At 55.2% G+C, this 14424-nt stretch overlaps 3 protein-coding genes across 3 annotated transcripts; all 3 read right to left on the reverse strand.

The window, feature by feature from the left end:
- Positions 1–785: 785 nt before the first annotated feature.
- LY79DRAFT_533415 (uncharacterized protein) lies at positions 786–1561 on the reverse strand. Its single transcript, XM_060556360.1, has one exon. It carries the CDS (start codon positions 1426–1428, stop codon positions 1147–1149), a length of 282 nt encoding a protein of 93 aa, XP_060420882.1. The 5' UTR covers positions 1429–1561; the 3' UTR covers positions 786–1146.
- Positions 1562–2400: 839 nt separating this feature from the next.
- Positions 2401–4643, reverse strand: LY79DRAFT_574708 (fungal-specific transcription factor domain-containing protein; the record flags this gene model as incomplete). The annotated part of the gene is made up of 2 exons (XM_060559623.1): positions 2401–4313; positions 4535–4643. The coding sequence occupies 2 exons, from the start codon at positions 4641–4643 to the stop codon at positions 2401–2403; spliced, it is 2022 nt and encodes a 673-aa protein (XP_060420883.1).
- Positions 4644–6840: 2197 nt separating this feature from the next.
- On the reverse strand, positions 6841–7725 carry LY79DRAFT_533419 (uncharacterized protein). The gene has a single exon (XM_060556361.1). The coding sequence runs from the start codon at positions 7431–7433 to the stop codon at positions 7125–7127; it is 309 nt and encodes a 102-aa protein (XP_060420884.1). The 5' UTR covers positions 7434–7725; the 3' UTR covers positions 6841–7124.
- Positions 7726–14424: the final 6699 nt, after the last annotated feature.

Consider the following 14424-nt stretch of genomic DNA (forward strand, 5'->3'; position numbering starts at 1 on the left):
GGAATGCCTGCACAAACCACAAAAATTCCCCCAGCACCTGCAGCCGAAGGGGGGAGTGTACTCCAAAGATGTGAGATGGCAGAGCGTGAGGAACCGGAGAGTGAGAAGTGAAGAAGAAGAAAAGTAAATGAGGTAAATTCTTCACAGTTAACTTGATACTGTGACCTGGCCCCAGTCTCTCGAGCCATCTTTCTCTACACCCACTCCCGAAAGGCTAGAGATGATACGATGCGCCCCCCATCCAACCCCCCCCCAAAGCTGACTTATCCCCTTCGTCTTCCCCCATGCCAATGAACACGGCAGACGTTCGCGACTGTGCGGGCGGGATAGACTGCAGTTCACCAGCATCGCTCGCACGTTCCACATTCTGTGCCCACATCGTCCTATCTCCCGTCACTCACTGCCATCGCCCTGACGTCGTCAACACGGCTATCGTCCACCGGTCTCTCTCTTTCTTGCTCGACGACCCTGGGATAACGGGGGACTTCCCAATTGAGAAACCCGGCAAAGACAGCCACCACCAGAAACCGCGTCCACAACCCGAGAAGACGTCAGGTGAGCAAACATCCCAAGGGTCACACACACACCTTCCCCCTCCTCTTACCCCCAAGCTCACCGAGCCCTACCATGCGTGTTTCTGGTTCACCGCTATCGGGGTGGACGCAAGTGCGGACCTTTGGTGACTGTACAGACTGCCACTCACTCACATACACGAGCCCGTCGTCGTCGTTGTGCTACCCCGACCCCCCCCCCCCCCCCCCTTCTGCCTCCCCCTTACAGGAATCCCATTAGTCTCCAGAGCAGTCTAGGGAAGTGCAGCACAGAACGGGACCAGGGCAGGGCCGCGGCGCAGCACAGCGTGTAAAGTGCTTTCCTATGTGGCCTTCATTGCTCTCTCTGCTCTATTTGAACCTCAACCCAGGGGGAGACGTCGCCCGTCGGATACCGTGGCAGACAGGAGGGATCCAATGGGCAGGCAAGAAGTTGCATATTGCGCGAGAGAGCAGAGACAATACACGCGCCCGTGAACAATGATACTATCTGGTCATCTTCGTGCAGGTGCAGGTGCACCGCACAAACCCCCAAGCCGTCGACGCCATTCCTTTGCAACTCGACCGGGGTGGAGGGGGGGGCCTCTGTCACTCCTCAATCGACCGCCTGCATAGGTACAATCATACACTCTCCATCTATCTCTCTTTCTGCCTCTCTTTGCTTTTTAACTTTAACTTTGCTTTTTGAGTGGAAAAGTCTTTTGCCGAGCATCATCCTCCCAATTCGGTTTGCTGACCTGCCCCCCGCCTCCCCGCCTCCCCGCCTTCCCGTCCGTTGAGAGGTAAGCTTCGGCCGAAGTGCTTTTAAAAGGGAAGGTGGTGGCGGTGGGTATTGCTCGCCGCTATGAGCAGTAATCCGCTCGGATATCCCTAGCATGGACCGGGGCGCGAGACAGTAACGCTCGCTCGGCCCAAGAGCAGAACTTGACTGCGCGAGAGTTTGTTGCTCTCCATCGTCACCTTGGCAAATTGATTAAACGCAAACGGGAACCGTTGTCAATGATTTCAAGTATTTGCTTTTTTAAAATTGTTGGGTATAACTTGGTATTACATGAATCCCAATCTTGCTCGATCCGGCCAATGCTCCGTGGAGCAAGGCCGCCGATCGAACCCCAAAGTGAAGAAGTCAACAGGGAAGCTAGCCCATCACAGCTCCCAGAGCTCTTCTCTTTGATCCATCCGATCCAGTCCAGATGCACCGAAATGCTATTCCCATGTCCCCAAAAAAACGCCGATGAAGCCCATTTCCCATGCTCATGATGCGGTATACCCAGTGACAGCCGAAATCGAATAGATCAGACAGAACTAAGATGGAATGAAGATAGTTTCCCGTCTGATAAAGGGAGAAAAAAGCCGTTCGTCGCATCTCACGTTTCCCATTGCATGTTCCAAAGGCCCCATCCCAGCGGTCCTTTTTCCGTCATCATCGTCATCCATCATCCCGGCAGCCAGGCCCAGCTGCCCCGCGTACCCTCACCCAGGAAAGTGTCCAGAATAAAGTGTAGTCCAAGTGTCTTCGCTCTCGTTGTTCATGTCCGCTCCGTATGCCTTGCGGCGTGTCCTTCTAGTAACCCCAGAGCAACCTTGAAAAGGCCGATATATAAATGTGTAGGTGGAAAAAGAAATTGTGGTATCAAAACGTGGGGGGGGGGGAGAAAAAGAAAGAAAAAAAGTTGGAAGAGAAGATAACAATGTGTCCAGCAGCGCGAAACTGGCTGGCAGTAGCGTCCTGGTTCGCGCAAAAGGGAATGGGCGATTGCCTGCATCACTTTGCGAAGGCGGTACGCACACCATGCAGACGAGGACCGGTGAGTGCTAATATCTGTTCGGCCCGGGACCAGCCAGGCTATCAGATCAACAAGAAGTCCCAGCCCTTCATCTGCATGACATCCCGCCAGTGGATGTATGCTACCGCCTCCGATCCCGAGGAGGAACCAGGGCTGCCAGCGCAGCTGTCGCTGCTCTTAATGCTGCCCGTCTGAATCCAGACTTCGTTAAGGAGCGAGGCGACGCGGCCGAATGAACCGCAGTCGGAGACGTCGCCAAGCTGGGCAACGCGGTCCTCAAAGAGGGCACGGAAAGAACTGCCAGGCAAGCTGACAGAGCCGCCGACGAGGTAGACCCAGACGAGGCTGCGGTCGAATCCTCCAGGCCCCGAGGGGATGAGTTGGAGGACGTTGGCGAGCTTCTCAACGAGACCGACGCAGGAGGCTTGCGCGGGGTTGAAGCCGGGCACCAAGCTGCATAGGTAGATGCGAGCGGCAATACGGAAAGCGGCCGTCATGTTCTTGGAAAGTTGTTTCGGCGAAAGGCTTCCGTTGTTGTTGTAAGGCATCTTGGGACCGGATTCCCCTATCTCGGTAAGGTTGATCTGGTCGCCAAGTGCGTGCACGTGTTGGCAGAGGGTGATGTCGTCCATGCCACTGCTCTTGAGAGCCTCGAGGCAGGCAATCTCAGAGATGAGGTACATGACACGGTCATCACAGCCCATGAGCTCGCGGAGACCGAGGCTGGGGTTGTTTGACAGGTGCTTCTCGCGGTAGGTGTGGGCGAAGGTGGGCGCTTGTCCTTGCATTGTCGCGCCCAGGATGTCGATCCAAGACGTCAAGGTCATGTTGAAGGGCGTCTGGTTCATCTGCTCACTGGGGTCCGAGACGAGGCGGGGAAGGTCAAGCTTCTGCACCAAGCTGATGGCAGCTTGGAAGTGCTGATGCCATGGGATGTCGGGGAGCGCGTCGTCGAAGCGGCCGACGACACACTGGAAGAATATGAGACCCAAGGCAGCATCAAGAATCTCCTGGTGGTTCTCGTCCTTGGTGAGAGCATCGCACAGGGCCGAGATGGTGGCATAGCGGTGGCGCATGATGTCCTGGTCGATCTCGTCGCCGGATACATTGATCGTCGCCTTGTAGTGCTGAGCGGCGATGCTCAAGCAGCAGTGCAGGTAGCCCTTGTTGCTTTGAAGGGCGGGGAGGATCAGGTCAGAGCCGACCGAGCCGTGCTGGTTGGTGTCGAGGATGGGGAAGATGGTGGGCAGGACGAACTGGATGAAGTGGTCCAGCAGCCGTTGGTCGTTGTCGTCGAGCTCAATTGCGACTTGGCGGTTGGACATGGCTGGGCCATGGGAGAAGTCGAAGAAGTTGACGTTGAGGGTTTCCTCGCTGAGAGATTCCTTGCGCTCTGAATAAACCTGCTCGGTCCATTCGCCGTCGAGGGGTACAGACGAGGGCAAAATGGTTCCTGGTGGAGGAGGAGTGTGAAAGGTGCTGAAGGTGGAAATGGTCGACTCCCTCAGGGTGGGCACATCGTTCATGTAGACCTGTCGTTCCGTCTTGACATCAATCTCATACGGTGAGGGGAAGCCGCTGTACATGAAGTCAGGGTGCATCTGCGGGTTGTAGGTGCCATACTCGGCACCGACAGTTGGCGGGCTGTTGAAGTTGAAAGCCGTGGAAAAGTGCGAGTCGATGGAGGCAGAGCGGGTGCGGTCAAGGGGGTCGGAGAAGGTGGCGGAGGTGGGAAGCGAGTGCGACAGGCCCGGGGGCGAGCCGACGGAAGTCTGAATCGTGTGTGACGCCTTTTCGGAAAGCTTCTTGCGCTTGATGATCGTCTTGATGTCGTCCTTATGCTTGCGGCGAGCGTCGTTGTTGCTCCACCACATTGGCCGCTTGTATTCGCATGTCAAACCGAGGTGTTTGCAAGCGGAACACATGGGCGAGCCCTCGTCGCACTTCTTGCGGCGCAGTCTGCAGGTGTAGCATCCTGAAAAGAAAGGCGATTAGCATCGAGAGTTCAAGCGAGCCATGGCAGCTGAGTGGGAGGGCAAATGAACGTGGTTGGGTGGAAGGAGGCGAGAAGCCGGTGTAAGTAGCACTCGGGTGTAAGTCAAGCGAGAGAGTTTGCTCGTGTGATAGAAGCTTAATGGTTTTGGGGGTGGAAGACAGAAAGGTAGAGCCAAGCATAGGTAGATAGATAAGACGTACCTGTTCTTGAACGACGGTGCATCTGTGACTTTGCCTTGTTGGAGTTGGCATTGTTGTTGCTGTTGGCTTTGCAGGCCGACTTGGCCTTCGCAGATGATGCGACCGCCATGTTGACTGCAGCTGTTGATCTCATGAAGTCGGATCGAATGTGGTTGGGGGGTAGAGTTGACATTTGTACCCTTCTATCTCGCGATGGGGGTACCTGCGTTGAATGACAAGCCGAGCAGCGAAGACAGAGCTAGAGCTGGCTGGCTGGCTGGCTGGGGTGGAGAGGAAGACAGGGAGGAGGGGGGTGGGTGGGGTGTGCAGTGATGAACCGTCTAGGCCGGGATTCAGGGACCAGGGGGGTGTGTGAGGAGGAACCGTTGCACTGTATGGGCCTGGAGCGAACTGTACTGTGCACTAGACCAGGGAAGAGCAACCAGGGTGCGGGGGGGGTGCAAGTACGTGTGGTGCGTGCTTCTCCTTCTGATTTGTGTGCACCAAATGAAGCGTGTGAGCAAGTAGTAGAGAGAGAGGGGGGGCGGAGAGGGGAGGCTGCGGCAGTCTGTCTGTTCCTCAGTGCTCTCTGCTTCCTTCCTGGTAGCCAAGCGAATAAGGCGGGGCGACCTGGATACTGAGAAGAGGGGGAAGAAGTGAGTCTGTGGCCAGAAAACGTCTGTTCACTCGCCCGCTGTCAAGGCAATTTGAGATGAGAGACCGGGTTGTTTGTCGAATGGGCTTGTCGATTTTCCCGAAACCCAAATCACGGTCGTATCAAGATTAATGAATTATTGTTTTTTTCCCTGTCGATTTTCTCCTCGTTTCGACGCAGAAATGATTTCTTGGCTGCTCTGATTTCGCTTTGCGAACTGTAACAAGGCGGCGCGCTGGGCAGAATATTGCTAATTGCAAATGACTGTTGTATGGGTGTGTGGTTCGGTATTATCGAATGAATGACTGTTTGTCGAGCAAGTCCGGCTTGCGATTATCTCGAGTGGTTGGGGTTTCGGACGAGTGCGGAGGGATGGTAGCAAAAAACAGAATGATGAATAACAGAGAAAACAACCTTGAACAACACTTGGATCACTTTCCTTCTTCTTGACTTCTACAGATCAACGAGAGGAGAGACAAGAATCCAACTGGTGGCGATGGATGGCCCAAAGTCTTATATTGTGGCCGCCCTCATCATGGCCGTCCTCCTTTTTGCTCAACCAACGGGCCTTTGGCTGGTCTGCCTGTCTGCTGTTGGCTACGTAGCCAACCAGCCAGCAGTCATGTTCTAAATTTGGCCACGCCCAGATCAAGCTGTGTGTGTGTGTGTGCGTGTGTGTGCGTGTGTGTATGGGTGCGTGTGTGCGTGTGTGTGCACCCATGCTCCCGAAAGAGTGAGTCTCTCTCTACTACATCCAAACTAACGAAAACTAGGGCACAAGGCAGGCCGGCCAGCCAGCCGCCTTCACCTCGACATGACTCCGTAAGACTTGGACCTGCGCTTACAGCCTCCAATGGGATTGGGCCGCGAGGGCGGTCGCACTCCGAGTTGGTCCCACACGAGAATAGAATAGGAATGGATAGGTCGAGGACAGGAGGGGCCCAGCTTCGAGATGGACGACATGGGTGACCGCATCTGTCGAGCGACTCAACGGGCCACACGGTCAACGCATGCATGCCGTTGCTTGTCATTGCTGACCTTTGGGTGGTGGGCCATGGGGACCAATGTCACCCTCAACCATCCGGTCCACACGCGATGCAGAGACATGCAGAACCGCACATGGGGTCCGCTTGCTGTTTGCCCAACTCGATATGCCAACCTTGCCTGCGGCCATGTACCATTCTGGCCATATGCCTCCCCGGCTGTCGGCTGTCGATACCGCGTCCACTGCCCTCTGCCCGGGTCCTGGCTGGTGCAGCCGTTGGTCTCCAATATCGGCTGTATGAAAACATCATGATGGGCAATTGTGGCTGCTCCCGTTTACACCGCGGGAGGAGTGCCTTGCACAGCTGGAACTGCAAGCGGGCAGACAAACTAGCATCACTTTGCCCTTGCTTCTTCCCGTTGTACCGTCTTCTGCGCCAAGCGGTGTCGCTATACGTAGTATGTCCCTCTCGGCCGCCAAGATGGCCTGCGATGGCACGGCTTCACAAGAGACGTTCGGGGGCCGAGTAACTGAGGACCAGAACAATGCCTAGCTGGGCTGATCCTTGCAGAATAGAGCGGCCGTGGGCCTAGGGTCGCATGTACTTGCACGGAGTTAGTCAACCACCAACACATCCACCACTAGAGCCAGTGTAGACGGAGCCAACAGTAAAAGCCGACCAAGAAGCCGTGGGGTTACATGGATGTGGAACAACCTTGCTGCCCCTATCAATCATTTTCAGCATGGTAGGCAGCCCTGTGTCTAACAAACATATTGGGTGCATCAGATCATCCCATGTGAAGAGCCTCGCTTCACGGGTGCATGATGGATGCCGATGTGCGGGACATGACTTGTCGGCGGTTGGAACCCCCACCGGGTCTCATCAAAATATGGCAATCAGCCTGGAGACGTTCCGGGAAAGATCTTCAAGGCCATTGTGTCCAAGGCCGACGGTTTCTCCGAGGTCCTGATCAAATTCGTGTCTTCGTGATGTCCAATTCCACGCCTACTAGCCCCTTCAACCGGTCTCTCTCTCTCTCTCTCTCTCTCTCTCTCTCTCTCTCTCTCTCTCTCTCTAGGAGATCTCCATCTAGAAGATGGAGATGATCCACAAATGAGAAGGCAGGGAATGGCGGCCAACGCCTGAATTGGCTGGTACATGTCGTGCATGAGAAGAACCCGCGGGCGCTGAAGGCTTGTAGTCCGAGGAGACCGACTAAAAGAGGGAAAATACCTCGGATCGTACGGGACCACGGGCGAGGAGACAGGTATCCGCCCATGTTGACAGAAGGAAGGAAGGCGTTTGTGGGTTTCGACGGCGGAGGAGTCCCAAAAAGCACCAACTAGTACTTGGGCATCGATACCAGACTACTGACAAATCTGGTGTTGGGTGTAGCAAGCCAGGGGGTACCATGGCATCGCGGGAGATGTCGTGCAAGTTGCTCCGCTCCGTCCGAGCCTTCAAGATTTCGGGACAGTCGGCGCGAAAAAAACGGCTGCGGATAGTGAGGGTACAAGGACAGGGGCGCGGTTGACTGCTTGTCTCTCCAATTGTCGGCAGTGGTTTTTCCTTTCTTCTCCTCAGTAGTGTACCTACCTACCTGCCTCGTCTTTCTGTTCTCGTACGTCTTTTAGCGTCTTGTCCGTCAGTCGAGAATCCTTTGTGCCTTCTCCCACGCTGATTCGACCGAGAGATGTGACGACTCAAAGCCTCGTGCAGGGCTTCGGGACCAACCGTTTCTTAGCGCTTGTGATGCAACAGGGATCTAAAATCTTGTGAGAGGGTTGATCTCCCCCCGGATTGGCTGCTGGAGGCTGAGGACGACCAGATCGTGCAGGAAATATTGGTCAGGGCTACCCGGCTAGCGTCATGCACGGGATTTGAGCTTTGTCCAATAGGTGGCGGGGGCGCGGCATCTGACAGGGCGCCTTCTCGCGGGGTTTGCATGATGGCTCCTGCTTCGCTTGAGGGAAGAATGCTGCAGCGGAAGGCACGTCCCTCAGATATCCGTCCGCCCAATCAAGGTTAGGTTTTCTGTCAAAAATCGTCCAATGGCAACGGTGCACGCTCTCCGCTTGCTTCCGTAAAGGAGGCACGTCGGACAAGGTCCGCCGATGATCTCCCGCTAACTATTAACAATGGACAATGGACGACGCTTCTTCTTGCCATGTCACGGACACCATGTCCTCACCACCTTCCAGAACGGGACGCTCGGGTCAGTCACCGTCACCTCGTCCATCCGACCGTTTCTCCAGTGACCTTCGGGACAACCTATTTCTGGCGGCCTAATTAGCCGCCCAGCTTTGGCTGCGTGATGTGATCCAGGGTAATTTACCCCATCTGCGTCATTCTAACTTGTCCCATTAGCCCTCTTTCGGTTCTGACATCTTGGGCTAATTTGGGCAGCACGTCTCCGCTGCATGCCCTTCGAGCCGTCACATCGTCTGTCTAGCCGCTGCAGGTGTTTATCGTCACCCGCAGACCACGCGCACCTCGACTAACATCCGCTGCTATTTTTATTTAACCCCCAACCTGCGGGATTTAGCCCTCGCGGCCGCGAGTTTAACCCTGCTTTCGCCATGTCACGGCACTTCAATAGTGTGCTAATGATTCAATCCTAGGATATGCGGGCTAATTATGGTCCCAGCTTGTGCCAACGACATACGCCTAACCGACCTGGGTAATTAGCTCCAACCAGCGACACGCACCTGACCGACCTAATTAGCCCCAACAACACAACACAACCGAACCCAACCCGACCTCCCTCCGTCCGATCCCTTGGCCGTAACGGATCTTTGGTTTGCCTTCCTCCCATCTACCGTGCCGCAGTCCTGCTGTCGAAACTGTCGTGCGTAGACAGGCAACTGAACCCAACAGCACCAAGCAACCAGCCCGGCCCCCCCTAGCATGCACAGAATCCGTGCCGTGCCTTTCGCACCTGCTTTCATCGGCACGCAGTCCGGGGTCCGTTGCTTTTTTCTCTTTCGCGCAGTAGCCTTGTTGTTTTCCGCCCGCTGACAATCCCAATCATCACAAATGCCTACGATCATCGCCAATCTCTTTGCTCCCCCGGTCCCTGGCCGGGATCCGCAACGAGTTCCTGCCCGTCCCGCCCGTGCCGCAGTATTGCCTGCCGCATTGCCTGTCGCTCGTCATCGTCCATTCCGCGGAATACGCCAGTATATCCGGTTAGAAGTTATAGCAGCCTTTGCCAGTTGGTTGCCTTTCTGTCATCGCAACACTACTGGCTAATAGATCCTCGTTATGACTTCATCCACCCTTGCACTCTCAGCTTGTACGGACGCCACTGTAGCTGACATAATCTTGGACAGAATGCAACCGCATTTTACGTATCGCATGATTGTCGATCGGCCTAGCCAAGCACTCTTCCTCGGCCCCAGAGACTCTTTTTACTTTTGTGGGTGACATCGAACCGTTCAGTCGAGTTGACGGGATCATTAACACCAACCAATGTTAGATGCGAGAGGTGGACGCCTCTATCACACAGCAATTTCCGTTTCTCCTAACCACCCACCGTTCTCTCCTGGCCACAGCCTCCGTCGGCTTCATCCTTTTGTCAGCAGCGATACCAACCGGACTGGTGCGGCCCTGATTCGCCGACGGACATTGAGGCGTCGAGGTGTGTTTACTGCTCATCATCACTGTCCTGTTGTGGCTAGTTTAGTGTGATGCGATGTGAACAATATCGCTAAACCTTGAGGGTTAAGACGTCGGATGGCAGGGAGACGGCCGCTACTGCTTTTGCGGAGGAGACCATGCCCGGGTATCCCAGTCTTCCCGCCCTTCCGCTAACAGCTCACGAACGGCGCAACATCGCTTGCTTCTATACCCCAGCCACCCGCGGCATATCACCACAGACCCTAGTAGGACTCGAGGATTCTAGGCTTTAGCCTCGCTCGGCGCGCGTTGTTTGCCTTTGGGCAAGAATCTTACGGCCGCAGCTCCAAGGACGGCCGGTGAGCCAGCAAACGTTGCAACGTTAACCAGCCCGGGAGACGATCCATTTTGGTTGATTGCGCAAATATCAAGAGGCAAGGAGACCCCTGCCCCCAGACCCTCAGCTCCATACCGTACGGGAGCACTGTACGATATCCATGCTCTCCCGCTCTCCCGCTGAACCTGTGGATCTACTCTCTTGGGTTCAACCCCCGACTTGGCTTACTCAAATACTGACTGGCTTTTGCGGCACAGATTCACAGATACAGGGCAAACGACATTTGAGATTTGCAAAATCCGGCCCCCAACGAGGCTTGGTCTCGGACCCCATGGCACCATGCCAGAATTTGCATGAAGTTTCATGGTCGCATCTCTACTTTACTTTACTTTCATTTTTCATTCTCATCTTCATGTTTTTGTAATTCAGTGTCAGTGTGGCTGGTTACCTGCAAGTGTCCCTCTGACGGGTGACAACTCAAATCGCGCCGGGTGGCAGTGAAGCAGCCCAACAACATGAAGATGTGTCCCCATGAATGGCCAATTGCAAATGCGAGGTTGCATTCAGAGATCATGACAAAGGGGGCCTCAGGAGGCGACCGCAGACAAGGGCCTTTATTGTGATCTCGACCGTAATACAACCTCATGGAAGACTGCCAATCACACCACAGATAAGCCATTCCCCCAGAGCCGATTCGCCCCCACCTTGGCAACTGCGAAATGGGAGCCCTTTTCGACATGCCGCTAGTGCAGCGCGTGTTGGCGGACCGAAATCACGATGATCTGCCCGTTTTGCTCAAGCCACCAGCGCCGCACCGCCATGCGATCTTACAGAGACGTTCCCCAGGTCTCACCAACGTCCATAGTTCAATGCTCCTGTCGTTGAGACTCGTCGACACCATCACAAACCTCTTTGGTCTTCGTGATCCACTGTCTGGCATGAGCATCAGAGTCATCCCTCGATAACAGTGGTGCGAAACTCGCATTGGTCCGCCATCATGTGAGTGCGCGTCAAGATGTGTTGTGGTAAACTCAATGGGGAACATAGGCAACGTATTAGGGACATATCTGTGGAATCCTAGTCTCAACATCCACACACGCCAAAGAGAATCCTCGAAGTTGGGTGTGCTAAATCGCCCGAAGGACTCTTCCCCAAACCACACACCATGCCCCCCCCCCCTTCCCTTTCGACCTTCAAACAACCCCCTAGCTCCCTTACGCGTGAGGGGGTGGTGTGCAAGGTGCACTGGGCCCTTGTCACTGTTGGCCGTATTTGATGATTTCCCTCCAGGATCAGAGATTGAACGTGGAGGCCCGTCCAATTGCCTTGGAAGCTCGCACAGTCTCGTACACAATTTCGAATGATCATCGGGTCGAGTCGGCCGCGAAGCACGTTTATCGACAGTCAATTGTCCATTATTGGGCTTTCCTTCAGCTCTTAGCATTAGCATCTCGCCAGTTTGCCATCCTACTGGTTGACGGTTCACTCATTCGGGTGCCATGTGTTTTCGCTGCGCAACCCGGCTACTGTCGGACAAGATTTGCTTGGGTGTCGTTGAAAGGATTGAGGCATGGCGAAAGGCGGGGGCTATTGATTGATCTGTCCGAGACACCACAGCGTCGTCGGACACGCCTCCCTCAGTCACGGGATCCATCGGATGAGATCATCCGCGAATATGCCAGGCAGCATGAAGAGTCGGTGAAGAAGGCAAGACATTTCTGCGTCCCGTCGATTCATGCCACGGTTCCTCATGTCTCGGAGACGCATCGAACACCTCTTGGAATGGACATGGAAGATGGAGACGCAGTAGCGGGAGCGTGCTTTTCTGCTTCCCTGCAGAGCGTCACACTGCTAACGCAAGAACTGGGTTGTCTTTCACAGCATCTTTAGGCTGTCTATGACTCAGCGATAATACCCAGGGTCGACCTTTACCTCGCCTTTCCAGCGCACCTGTTGTGCTGTTGCTTGTGGAGTGTACGCCATGCTTCACCGACCTTGACACACGGCGGCATATGTCGCGCAACTCGAAGCTTGCCAGCCCCCGAGAGGAGGGGATTGAACGTGGCTGCCGGGCAGCAACAATACAACGACTCGTCGTAGTGATGTGATTTTTGACATTTTTGTCATGGTTAGACGGATATTGGCTCACTCGGGCTGTTAATATCAGGGTTGTTCATATCAGATCCTGTCCAGATTAGAGTGGTGTGGCGAGAGCCAATTCCACAGCGGTCCGATTACCGGCAGCACCATCGGATATCACCACTTCCCAATCCGTGAACTTACACTAGGAGGGGAGGGTGGCAGCACTCACCCCTTCAAGCATTGGGCACATTGCATATTTGTCTCAACCGTTCTGCGGGGTAAAAAGCTGGCCCCCGATGTCCTGTCGTGCCACCCGTTCCAGGTCCACGAACGTCGCCAACCTATCAAACCTGTTTCCCGCCAGCCTCCCTCCCTCCGTCCCTCTCTCTCCCTCTCGTTCTCGCTCTCACCGAAAGGGTTGTCCGATTCCCACCGAGCAAACAAGGCCAAGAAGATTTGTTCCACGGCATCGAGCTGTGGAAGCTAACGACGGGTGCATACATACAGCTGCAAAAGCCAAAAAGACGCCCTGCAACAAACCATGTCTTCTCGTCACATTCAGACCGCCATCTGCAAGGACCAAAAGGTCATGAAGTCATACGTGGGTAGGCGACAAGGGGCACAACGGCGATTCGACGAGAGTTACGCCTTCCGTTATCAAATTTTCCCCAGCGGCGAGGAGAGAAGGCCAGCTGGGGGCGGGTAAAGTCATGTGCCGTGGCCGCATGTGGTCACGTTGTTCGCTATCGTCTTGGAGTGATTGGGCAGCAAACATTCGGGGACGTCTTGATTTGCGAGCTGAGGGCGAGGCGAGGCTAATGGCCGAGCAATCCAACGGGCAGCGCCGATGGTCGCACGCCGGGTGGGTGGAGCGACGCAACGCAACGGGTCGACGGGTCAACGGCCAGCAATGAAGCAAGCTATCGTTTGCAGGACCCATTGAGATGCCGACCATCTATCCCGTCCCACTCGCCAGATACCCATTCCAAAAAAGGGACGAAGGATATCGCCTCATCCAAGGGGTTTTTTATTTTCTATCTTTGTGAGGCCATTGGCCTCCATTGTCCTGGCCAGAAGAGCAGTCTCGGCTCTCGATGGGATCCCTCCGATGGAGGCCCGACGAGCGAACCGAGTGGCTGATGAGACGGTGAGGGGAAAGTCAAGTCAGTTGATGATGGTGGGGTCCTGTCCTGCCCTTGTCCGTTGTCGTCGGAAGCTCGTCGAGACGAGAGCAGAGAGTTGGTGGTGGTGGCTGTGGGCAGCCGGGGGGTGTGCAACGGTAGAAGAGGCAGGAACCGGGGTCGAGAGGACTGGCACTTTTGCTTTTTTCTCAACCATCTCTTTTTCTGATGGACGGTCGAGCGGGTGGTGGTCGGTGTTGGGATGGAATGTCTGTGATTGCTCCATGGTCATGATGCAAAACTGAGCGAGGTACGGATACTCATCCAAACATTGTCGAGGCCTTTTCCGGCCAAAAGTTCGTCGGGGGGGTCGTCGCAAAAAGATGGCTTGGGCTTGCTCCCTCAATTACACGGCCACTGCTGGATAGCAATGTGGCGGCGCATAGGGTTTGCCTGATGCACACGACTTAGCTGCCAAGTGTCAAGTCAAGACAAGAGTCGCGTGTGGCGGGTTCGCCTGGGACAAAGGGACACGGCAAGATGGGAATCCGATGACAGGAATAAGAACGTGGCAATGGCATGGCGGGAACCGCGAACAGCAGGCGGTAGGACGGCGTGGGGTCTGAATACGCGCATCTATCCACCGAACTCTCAGTGCAGAGCTGTGGGCAGTCGGACGCTGGCACAAGCATACACCTAGATAGTACGGATAGTGCCTACATCCTCCGTAGGAAGGCACGATGTACCGGTAGTAAGCAGTTGGTGAGCGGGGCGGCGGGTCGAGTGCTCTTTGCTTTTTTGGCATGCAACCACCACGAAAGGCATCGAGAGAAAGTGTGTGTGCCGGGGAAGCTTGTCCTGCCCCTGGCCATTGCAGGGTGACGAACGAACAGGGCCTTTAGGTTCTTAGTTGGATTGGTAGAGGGAGGGTAGGGAGGGTAGGACGAACAAATGTCGAGTCTCTGTGATGGGCATGTGCAGGTGGGTGGGCTAGTGGCATTTGGGGGCGTGTGAACGAACTACCAGGAGGTCGAAGGTGAGATGTGAGTGAGGTGCGAGAGGTGTGAGGTGAGGGAGGTGAGAGAGCCGAGTTTAGCGTCATGAACCGGCGG

This window comes from Colletotrichum navitas (genome assembly GCF_030913465.1).
Source record: "Colletotrichum navitas strain CBS 125086 chromosome Unknown LY79scaffold_1, whole genome shotgun sequence".
Classification (NCBI taxonomy): domain Eukaryota; kingdom Fungi; phylum Ascomycota; class Sordariomycetes; order Glomerellales; family Glomerellaceae; genus Colletotrichum; species Colletotrichum navitas.

What these genes read in the sequence shown, in the direction of transcription:
- LY79DRAFT_533415 (XM_060556360.1), bottom strand. Translation starts at nt 1,428, where the DNA reads ATGCTAGGGATATCCGAGCGGATTACTGCTCATAGCGGCGAGCAATAC.
- LY79DRAFT_533419 (XM_060556361.1), bottom strand. Translation starts at nt 7,433, where the DNA reads ATGGGCGGATACCTGTCTCCTCGCCCGTGGTCCCGTACGATCCGAGGT.